The sequence below is a fragment of the Mchenga conophoros genome, linkage group LG12 (genome assembly GCF_057382185.1).
Source record: "Mchenga conophoros isolate Kocher_MC1m ecotype Shallow Benthic linkage group LG12, M_conophoros_male_GT1.1, whole genome shotgun sequence".
Taxonomy (NCBI): Eukaryota; Metazoa; Chordata; class Actinopteri; order Cichliformes; family Cichlidae; genus Mchenga; species Mchenga conophoros.
The window spans coordinates 29,595,643-29,607,449 of record NC_140537.1 but is presented as its reverse complement, the minus strand read 5'-3'; the positions used below and the strand labels follow the sequence as shown (position 1 = coordinate 29,607,449).

The following is an 11,807-nucleotide window of genomic DNA, read 5'->3' as shown; positions in this document are numbered from 1 at the left end:
TGGAGGGTGAAGGTAACGGTGGTCCCCGTGGTAATCGGAGCACTAGGTGCGGTGACTCCCAAGCTAGGCGAGTGGCTCCAGCAGATCCCGGGAACAACATCGGAGATCTCTGTCCAGAAGAGCGCAGTCCTGGGAACAGCTAAGATACTGCGCAGGACCCTCAAGCTCCCAGGCCTCTGGTAGAGGACCCGAGCTTGAAGGATAAACCGCCCGCAGGGGCGTGCTGGGTGTTTTTTTTTTATATATTTTTTATTTATTTTTTATTTTTTTTAATGCAGCCTGAACCTGAAACTTATTTAAAAGCTGACCACAATCCCCTTGACTCTGTTGCTCTATTGTCCCCATACAGTAAATCTCTTAATTGCTATTGAGGTTGAATGAAACAGAAAGTGGTAGGAGGGATTATTAAATTCTGAAGAGATTCACCCAGAGTCTTACCGTCAGGGCTCCAGGCTTCCACAGCCATGCCGAGATTTCTTGATTGAATCTCACCTCGATACACTGGAACTGTTGGGTTCTGGCCCATGAAACACGACACTATGTCAGTGCCACCTGGGAAAAGAGTTGAGAGAAACCGGGAAGTTTTCCATTATATTTCTGCAACAGACATATAATTTTTCTAAGAAGTTAAAATTGACCAGCTTGTGTCTTAAGTTTTTGTCATTAACGCTGTTGGAGGAACCTTGACCTACAAAAAAGACAGAGCAATGGGAAGTCTGTTAACTCTGTAGCGTCTTAATAAATTCATTGCTGTGGTTTTCATTGTACCCTGAATAAAGTCAGTGAACCCTATAACAGTTATAGCAAGGTTTTCCCATTATAACAGAGTACCATCTGTGTTTCAAAGAGGTGTTCTTTTCTTCTTTTTTTTTCTTATTCCTCAGTGAACATGGAGCTGATGAGCGATTCTAATTGTGATTTCTCCTACAAGCACTGTTGCTCGTCTACATGTATTTTAGCAAACTTTATGCTGGCTTTTTTATTTCTGTTTTAAAAGTGGAATCTCCTCAGCTCTTGCCACAAAGAACCTTGGCCAAACATTACTATTGCCCCTGACCTCTGGATCTTAAACTTTATAAATAATAGTAAGAGCTGTGGTAACAGGAACAGGAAGTTGCTTTGGTGATTCTTCAAGTCTTAACTTTGACCATGTTTGGCATATACTTTTAACGCCTATGATAAAGACAATCTTTAGTTTCCATATTCCACTTATTTATCACCATTTCTGAGGGGTACCAATAATTTTCTCTACAAATTTTAATTTCAAAAACTTTCCAGGAAGGCGTAGACCATTCTTTAATCCTTTAGAGTCATTGGATGTGCCAGTTTAAGATGACCTAGCAGCAAGACGCAGTTTCCTTTTAAATTATATTGAAAGTGCAGACAAAAATAGATTGAAGCCAACAATATCGGGTATGCTTCTGTTTTAGACACATTTTACTGTAAATAGTCAGAAGTCTCTTAGATATTTTATGATGTGATAAAGATAATGAATCACATTTAGTGTGGTAGGACTAGGGTTAGGGTTAGCACATATGATGACTTAGACCTCAAATGGTGAAACTGGTTGGAGGGAGGCAATGTGTACGTTTTTACCTTATTTCATTTAGTTTGGAATACTTGGAATGTACAGAGCCACACCCATATCACGTAACTATGTAAAATATCAGCAAACACTGACCAAGAGACATTATCACACTTAATACCAGTGTCTTGTATTTTTTTGCTCCACACACAGGCAGCATTAGCTCGCTGCTCCACCTTCATTGACCTATATAGGAGTTCCTTCCCTTTGCAGCACTTTCCTAAAACTGTCATGAAGACGCACACATCTATTCATCTCTTTCTACCTTCCAATCATATACCATTTCTGACACGTTCTATTCATCTCCCTTCTTATTGTTTGTTCTCTACCTCCCTATTTCGTTCCACTCTGCGTGACAGATACCATCCATCCATCTCGTTTGCTTTCTCTCAGTTGCTCTATGCCCTTCTACTGCTCCTTCCTCCTTTCTTGCATTTCTTTGTTCTTTACACTCGTTTTCTCCGTCTCTCTTTCTGGCAGGTTCTTTATTGAGCTCTAATTGGCTCCCAGGAGGAAGTAGAAACTTTGTCTTCTGATTAAACACACACACTTATAGTGGGACGATACGCAATTAGATTAATATTACATTTACCTTAATAGGTGAGTACAAACACACAAAAATACATACATACACACACAAACAGAAGCACATTTAAGCCAAAAGTCAATGTGGTTTTCTTGGGATGCCTTCCATCATCTGACATGTAGTGTGCATGTGTGAGTAAGGTGTATATACACAAGAGTGCAACATGTCACACTGATCTGATGCTCCTAACAGCAGTGACTATTTTGAAGTGAAGAAAAAGTTTTTTTGAACTCCCCAGTTAGTTTTCATAGATTTTTGCACATGTGAGTGCGTGCACGCACATCTTCTTTCATTTGTGGAGGTGTTACTGCTTTGAAAAACTACCTGCACAGTTTGAGGTCAAACAAAGCCACCAACTGAGACAAACCAAGCAACCTACACAGCTAACCTACACATGAATTCATTTATCCAAAAATGAACTGAATTGAAACCAAAAACTAAAGGAAAATTGAAAAGATGACTTGGTAAATACTTCAAAATTAACACAGAGAAGAGAAGAGAAGAGAAGAGAAGAGAAGAGAAGAGAAGAGAAGAGAAGAGAAGAGAAGAGGCGAGGCGAGGCAAAATGGGTGTGGAGAGCTGACATATGGAGAGTCAGATGGAGGTATATTAGGATTGAGTAAATCCAGCAGTGAAAGTGTTAAAATCACCCACTGAAGAGCAACAGGGGTCTGAGGTCCCTGCTGAACAGAAAACACACAAACACTCTCCTGATATACACGACAATCTCCGTTAAAAGTTTTCACAACCCCAAGTAGACTTTAACTGAAGCACATGTTTATACACACACAGTGACACGGGGTAAAATCAGCAAGGGACCCACATATATGAGCATTCAGAACACACACACACAGCATTGACCTCATGGGTCAAGGTTAGGTCGGTTGGCAGCCAAAAGGGTTGCAGCCCTCTGTTGCCCTTGGCAGCAAGATGGAAAGTGACTGGGGCAGGACCTGCTGTTTCGAGTCACACATTCACAAAGAGCCAGCGCTATAATTCCAAAAGGACGAGTCCAGATGAATAACAAATTGGGTCTTCTTCACAATTTACCACTTTAGCTATCATTTTGTTCAAATATTATAACACTATACTGTCAGAGGAACAGCACAGGAACAGGTTGAGCTCTTTGGAGACAAAGTCAGAGAGGCAAAGCTGAGATGGTTTGCACATTCTAAATAAAACATGTTTGATGGCCAAGCAGTAAGGTATACAGGCATCTGAAATCTTCTACTTTTTCCCCTCATACTTCTGCTGCTGGAGTATGGCAGTCCCAAAACCTTATGGTAAAATATAATGTAATTTGGCACAATGGCTGAACTGATGCACCTCAACGGCACTGTTGGGATTAAACTCATTTTTCTAATGCCAAAAGCTACAATAGTTACAACACCTACTGTTTCCATAAGCCATTTGACTCATTAAAAAATCTTTACAAAGTAACTATAAAGGATCTTTAAAGTGGAAGAAGAAAACAGTTTTATCTGTTTAGCTAACATGGTTTCTCAGTGCCTCTGTTATGTGATACCATTTAATACTGAACTTGTTTTATTGACTTACTAACGCAATTAAAAAGGGGATGAATACAGCTTTGTATTGAGCTAATAAGCAAAAACTTGTTTTTCCTTGATTCGTTCTATGTGTTTGTCTCATAAAAGTTGTTGATGTGTGTCACAAAATCGTATGAGTTGTTGAGTAACAACCTATAATGCAAACAAACGAAAATGTGTAATTGCCATAACCAACTATTTTTGAAGTTTTCAGTAGATTCTTAAGCCTACAGCAAATTTTGCACAGACCACCTTCCTCACTAAACAGATTTCTTTCTTCACTTATCTTACAGACTCTGCAGAGACACAGATATTTACGACAAAAATAACCTAAGAAAATCTGCTTGCAGATTTCTTCTGTTTATTTTCCATCTCTCACCAGATTTCTGCCTGTGATTGACATTTCAGCTGACGCTTGTGTCCAGCATTTCGACTTACATGTCATTGTGAGCATGTGCAACTTTGCATATGTTTGCTTGTGTATTTGAGGCTATATGCTGTACCCATTTGGGCTGTCATTCACAATGGCTGCGTGTATGTGTATGCAAGCGTGACATTCCAAGCTGCTTCTCAGTGTGCGTATGTGTGTGTGTGTGTGTTTGTGTGTGTGTTTAATACGTCAGTCACCCAAGCTCTGCTAAATGTTAAACGTTTCAGGACTCACAGAAAGAGACAGATAGCATTCTACTGGCCTGACAACATCACAATGGGCTGAGAAGCACTGTGTGCGTTAGACCCGTGCGTGTGTGTGTGCATGTGCGACAGTTGTGGGTGGTGAGGAATATGTAGCCTTCTATACAATTTATTGTTTTATTATTATGCATCAGTCCTTTTGTGCTTGTGTCAGAGATGCTTTTCTGTTTTAGCTTTAAAATTTCAAAATACAAATACAGTATATATTTTAAATGTTTTAAAATACATTTTTTTTTAGTTTAAGTATCCGGTTTCTGTCATAAAGACATCGGGAACCAAACAATTTGTTGCTCAGACATCACATTATGCACCAGAATCATCTTGGATATAAATATCTTGATTTGTCAATATATATATAAAATAACATTAGGTTAAATATAAGTAATCTTACATTTACATAATCCTTCTTTTCTTTCATTTTTGTCAGGGATGTTCCTTACAACTAACTTATTAGTTGTTTAAACACGAGAGAAAAAAAAATCAAAGTGGTCAACCAGTCTAAATTAAAGAAAACACTCAGAACACATCTAAAAATAAACACAATCTAATGGACAAGGCTAGACATTGCATTTGTATTTGGGATCAACAGGCTTGCTAGTTTTGCTAGTGTGTGTTCTAATGTGCTCTTCTTCAGTTTTGTGAAAAGCACTTTAGGGGGAATTTCAAAAGGTCAGAAAAGCTCATGTTTCAACAACAGTGAAGTATTGTACAGTTATGATAAATGTTAAACTGGCCAGTTCACGTTCATGTTAGCTGTTAGCTATTAGCAATTACCCGTTTACCAAAAATCTTGCCTTAGGGTGTCACAAGCTAGTGCCAGTGTTGGTCCCAAGCCCAGGTAATTGGGAGGGTTGTGCCTGGAAGAGCATCTGGCATAAGATTTTTGCCAAATCAAATATGTGGATCCAGCTGCTGTGGAAACCACTGGAGAAAAAACAGAGCAGCTGAAGTTACCTTTATCCAATAGCCACCTTAGCCATCTGTTATCATTAAGATAGTGGTTAGCAGCTATGGCTAATATTAAAATGATAACATTAATGTGAGAGCCAGGCAACAAACACCATCAGTCCTGTCTGCAGAGTTGTAATGGATGGTGTTAATTTTACAGAATAAAACAATTACTTAAGTCTAAAAAATGCCAAGTTTCTCTGAAAGTACCAGACTGAAACTGAGGAAAGTCTAGACACAAGATAACAGCCTACCTGACTAACTGTATTTGATTGGTAATTAAAATGTGGAGCTTAGTCACCAGATGCACAGCTATTATTCTTAATCAAAAACAGGAGAAAGATGAAATGGAGTATAAAGGATACTCGATGGCTGAATCAAATTAAAAATAAACAGAACTTGGTTTCATTTGTTAGTGAACAAAACAGACAACAGGTCTTTAGCAATAACTGGAGAAAAAACAACAACAGCTGGCACGATTAATCTTTACTTATTGTGCAGGCATTTCATGCATTATGTTCCTAGTTAAGTAGCTATTAATTTGAAGCGCCACAGATTGTCTGTCAAATTTTTATAAAGAATATATTATAGACAATAGTTTTTTTGTCAAACCACAACCTGATTAGCAGAAAATGCACTAATATGCACCTGTTGAATATTTCATTCATTAAAAAAGTATACTATAAATTGTTCTTATTGAGTAAAAGCTTGACATTTTTAAATTAATTAAAACTGTAATATTAATGTCTAAGACAAATATTTATCTACAGTTCTTTTTAATGATTAAATGATTTTGTGTCATAATTCTAAATAAACATTATGTTATTCTTAAATTCTTAAGTATTAGAAAAATAATATGTGTCCTAGCAGGTTATGTGTTATTGAGTCACCTGAAATGGAGCCCAGCAGCACGGTGCTCTTTATGCAGCGGTAGACATAGTCGTAGATCTGAGGTTTGAGAGGAGATCCAGTAGACAGGATAGTGTGGAGGGACTGGAGATTGTGTGTTTCCGCTAGAGAAGGAAAACACAAAAGGTAAAAATAAATAGCGAAAGAAGATGAACAATAAACTCCGTAGTTTAGTTATTAGTAATACATAACTGTGTTTGAAGTCACTTTTTGAATACAACCTAAAATGTTCCTAAAATGTTGAGTGTTAAAAATTCAGTGAGTTCCGGAAGTACAATAAATTTGGATTCATTAACTGGTCAAAAATAATGTGGGCAAATTGGAAAATCTGAAAAGATTATTTGGGATTCTCATTTGCTTCAAGAGAGCAAATGAGCAAAAACATTGGTTTTTGATCAGACTCAATATGCAGTTTACCTGCTTGTATTGAGACAACAATAGTCACACTTTTATAGTGAGGCTGCACATATTTTAGAATTACTGGTCTGGGATCAGTTATCACAGTGGTTACCCCCCCCCCCCCAAAAAAAAACAACCCAAACCTAACCAAGTTGGAGTCACCAATCATTTGAACCAAATTAGTAAACCAAACACATAAAATGGGTATTCACATTTGAACAGCTGTGGCTTGTTGCACCCCAACTTGTTGTGTTATTGTAGTTTGCCACCCTGATGTGACAGAGCATGCAACGTACCGCACACATCGCTTTAGCCATCCTCAAGATCCATGTCCATGTTCTCTGTCACACACATATGCCCAAACCACAAGCCAATAACACTCTGGGAACTAATAAGGTTCCAGCAACTGCCCCTTGCTCTGCGCACACACACACAGTTGGACTTTTGCTACCCCCCACCATGCCTCCAGGTGTCCAGTCCAAATGTCATCCTAGGGAAAAGGGCCTCTCCGCTGGGGCAGCCAGTGAAGAAGCTCCCACTATCCTCCTCGGGCCAGTGGAGGCACGCACGCACGCACGCACGCACGCACGCACACACACACCAACATCTCCCTTTGCCACGCTCTCTTTCTCTAATAAGCATCCAAATGCACACACACAATGCCAACTGGATCAAGTGGCTGGCTGACTAATAGGGGTGGGGCAGCGAGCGGGAACAAGAGAGCGAGACAAGCACAGAGACACAGCAATGTTTTATTTTTTTTATGCCTTTCTGTTTAGTATTAGAATTAGGAATGGGTTCAGCTCATTTAAAGTTAAAGAGAGACGCACAAACAAGGGCAACAAATGCAGATTTGTGGCGATTATCAGAATGCACTGTGCTACATGGTGACACTTGGTATATGCAAGTTTTTTCTGTTTGCACTTCTGACAGAAAAATTGTTAAGCCTGGTGGCTGCAATTTAGCCATACACTACAAATGTTATTACTGCAATGTGTATGGATGACACACACAGAGCTCTTAACACACACAGCTGGTTTGGTACTTTACTTTCTTGGAATCCTATTTCAGTGTCCCACTATTTCCTGTACATTGTACTCCTGAGTGTAGATGGACAACAAAGTAAATTTAGACTAAACTCACATTAAAACCATTATATTTTGATTTGATGAAAATCATGTAATGTTTCTTATATGCCATATAGGCTTAATAAATCCTGGACTTCACTGTGATTTCTTCATGTTTGTTTTAATTTTTCCAGCTGGCAGCGGATGTTTAAACCCATCAATTTTCTTCCACAAATTAGGATAACAGTTGGGCTACAGCCTATCCCAGCTGCCATAGGAAAAGAGGTTGGGTACACCCTGGACACAATGCCAATCTAAAGAGAGTTAACACAGAGAGACAAACAGCTATTTCTGCTCACATTCACACCTATGGCCAATAAGAATGTCTTCAGGCTGTGGAAGGAAGCTGGAGAGAGAACCCACGCAGACATGGGTGGAATACAGACAGCCTGTGGATTCGAACCCAGGAACTGTGAGGAAACAGTGCTAACCACTGTGTTACTTTAGAAGTAGCTAAAAATCGCCCCCAAAAACACAAGTGACTATAGTTTCGGTAGAGCAGTTCATCCACTTACTGAAAGGTTGGTGGTTCCCTGGTCTGTATACCCAAGTATCTTTGCCCAAGATACGTAATCCCAAGTTAGGGGTGGGCGGTATAAACAGTATATGGTAGAAACGATATGAATTTGGCCAGCAGTAGAGATTTTGACCATACCACTCTACCGCGATAGCGCATGTTGCTAGGCTACGAAGCCGGACCGCTTGATGGATTGTCGGAGCATTACGGCTACCGTAGTCGGGAGCCTCAATGAGTAATACGTACTGTGCTTCAACATAATATTACTGCATTGTGTGTGTATAACCTCTTTTTAGGTTTTATGGATATTATACATTTTTATGCTAAGGATATGTCGGCCAATTTCCACTGGAAATGCCTTTTGGTTAAACTGTCAGCAAGGAATTTGCATTTGCACTGTTAAATTTTTATATAGCTTTAATGCACATAAAAAACGGCTGCTTGTTTAAGTGAAAATACATAGATGGGGTTTTTTTTGCACTAATAAAGTTGTGGAGGAGACAAAGTATTTTGTCTTGTGCCAATTATATCGTCAGTTATATCGTTATCGCAAATTTTCAAATAGATATTGTGCTAAATATTTTTGGCCATATTGCACCGCCCTATTGACATATCTATTGTAGTAGTAAGGAGGTGGACTACAATGTCAAGCTCAACTGCAATCTGATCAGATCTTAATGCCAGCCCACATCGATCGATGGCTAATTGGAAAATCTAATATATTTATATCAATATAGTTAATCTGCGTCAGACTGCCTGGAGTGAATGCATATCTGCAGGTATCTTTAAAAACCACCTCCACCACAGCTCCTTCTTTTATGCTGTGTTTCACTTAATCAATGTAATATCTGCTTTCATTGATGCTTGTTCTATTTTGTGCTAACATCTATGGATGTGGAAAGGCTGGGAGGTGTACAGTCCCAGAATAGAGGTATCAGATATAAATTACTGCAGATGGAAATAACTGTCTCTCAAACTATAGTTTTGCTGTCTAAAATATGGCTGTGTGAAACTGAAATATAGCTTAACTAATTTAACTAGAATTCCTGTTGCTTTCCAGTGAAATGAACACCTACAATAATGCGAAACAGGTATAAAATCTAGAATTCTTACAAATAAGGAAAACCTGATGGAAGTTACTCTATAGCAAAGACTAACAACTGTGCTGTGATAGTGTTTTGTTCTAACACAATACAGTATCTAATTTGTTGCTGCACAAGTTCCAAAGAGTAACCACTACATGAAAGCTAGCAGCAAGTCAAAAAAAAAAAAAAAAAAAAGCACCAGCACAGCTCTGGTTATCTGTCCAGATCTTTTTCTTTCTCTAGAAAGTTGTGTCACTAAAAGCAATTAGGTGGACCTATCCATGACTCATATGAAAAATCATAACAGCCTTTTTATCCTTTTAATTCAGTGTCATACTCCAGAACATAGGGCAAACTGTTATTTCATCCAGTTAATGGAATAAAGGACATTCAGAGTCAAACAACATTACTATTATAATCATTACTGTGTCCATCTGCTCTTATTGCTACAAATTCCATTCTCATAAAGTAGGTGTGTATGTCTATATGTCTGTGACCATGCTCACATATTTATTTTACTCTCTTCTATCCATGAACATAACTTACAGGGTGTCAGGTTCCTCTCCTGCAGCACAGACAGCCACTTGGCCCCGGTACCAAAGATAGTGATGCTGATGAAGAAAAAAAAAAAAGATAAACATTATTCAGTTTGCCAGAAGTAGCGAGTGTTCTCATATACTTTGAGAAGAAAAAGGAAAAAAAAGAAGAAAGAATTTGCGTCAGTGTTGCCAACACTGACAGTCATTGCAAAAGGCCTCCTACATACATGTACTATATTCTGCATTGTGACAGCAGGAACTCCAAACAACAGAACCAAGCTAGCAGACTTTATGAGTGGGGGTGGCATAAATATTGTTGCCAAGTTTCACTGCAATCTGGCTGGCTATTTTGGAAAGATGCTGCTGGACAAAGTGATGGATGAATAAGTGATAGATTCACAAAGCTGCCAATGATCCTTGTGACATCACAATCTTTACCATCACTGGGATATTCCTGAGTGTGTCAAACACAATTAAACATATCCTGTTTTAGTTCTTGGATGCTTTTGATTAATATCTTTAAACAAGAGACGCGGTGAACAACTGCAAATATTAAGAGAAGCATTTTTAAATTCTCAAGGAGTTTTGTATATAAAACCCTCACAAATCTGTGACACCTGTTACACCAACAGGCCAGTAGTCACTGTCAATGATGAGGATATATACATCCTGGACAGGGAGGAACGCTGATTTGAGCAAGGAGTCAAGGAGGACATTTACGTGAAAAGGGAAAGACCATCTCTGAATCGAGGAGGGGGCGTAAGGGTACATCTTTCACCACCTTACAATGCTGTTATTGCAGTAATTCACCAACTCTCTATGAATGGTACTCATGGCAATTGATCAATGGTCATTGACCAGTGGCCATGACAATTTTCAGATTATTGATCATGAAACGGACCTCATGGCCCATTGTTAGTCAGTGGTGCTAGTTTCAGTCATTATGTAAATGTAATGTTTAAAAGGTTGGGAAAACCTGCAATGAAAATGAAGAAGTCACTTGGATGAGTGACGAAATGTTTCTCACACTGAAAATGCTGCATCCAGATGAAGAGAATCAATTTTTGGGGGTCTCTGAATTCTAAAAATGTGACACTTTAGATATTAAATAGTATGAAGATTATTTAGATACAAAAACATTGTACATCGTTTTAAACCAACATTTCTTGGTTAAAAAAAAAAAAGGTTAAGCTTATCTTCTTCGTAACATTTGCCAGATTGTTTGCAAGTACTCTACTCTTTATGGGTTTCAAAACATTTTTCAGTTGTCCCATGAAATCCATTGCCAAGAAACACAGGCATGAGTGCAATAAAGCCCTTATATATCTGTATTAACATCACTGTACATTACTTTTAAGGCAACGGTCAAGTAACTTCTGAATACAATATTTGTGATACTTGAAAGACCTGCCAGTCTGCTTAAGACTTTGGTGCTGAGACTGAACTGTAACATGGCTTCACTTGTTGCCCTGAATCTATGCAGACAAGGCATAATTTCATTGTATCTGCTCTGAATGCAAAAACATAAAAAGGGCAACAGTTATTCAGCAGACCTTTGCCCTTAATCCCATGTGCTCCAGTGGAGCTGCTCAGTAGTCTGGTTGGACAAGGAAGCTCCCAGCGGGGGAGTGTGTGCCACTGTGTAAATGTAAAGGAAGGTGATGTTAAAACAGCTTGTGTGCTCATCCTTCTAGACAGATAACATTTTAAAAAGGAAAGAAAGGGGGAAAAAAAACTGGCATGGACAACTTTCAACTGGGTAAATACAAAAGAGAGCTGAAAAAAAAAAAAGACAAATTGCTTCTTTTTTAGATGTTTCGCAAGAAAATTGTTCAGATGAGAATGTAACAACACAACGGTTGCTCACAACAA

General features: G+C 38.6%; 1 protein-coding gene across 1 annotated transcript in view; it reads right to left on the bottom strand.

The window, feature by feature from the left end:
• aacs (acetoacetyl-CoA synthetase) overlaps nt 1-11,807 on the bottom strand; it is a 49,516-nt gene that overhangs the window by 12,766 nt on the left and 24,943 nt on the right. The window contains exons 11-13 of the mRNA XM_085295127.1: nt 9,943-10,007; nt 6,250-6,372; nt 439-552 (exon numbers count right to left, since the gene is read on the bottom strand). Coding sequence (XP_085151253.1) covers nt 439-552; nt 6,250-6,372; nt 9,943-10,007 — 302 coding nt within the window. The remainder of the gene's footprint in view (nt 1-438; nt 553-6,249; nt 6,373-9,942; nt 10,008-11,807) is intronic.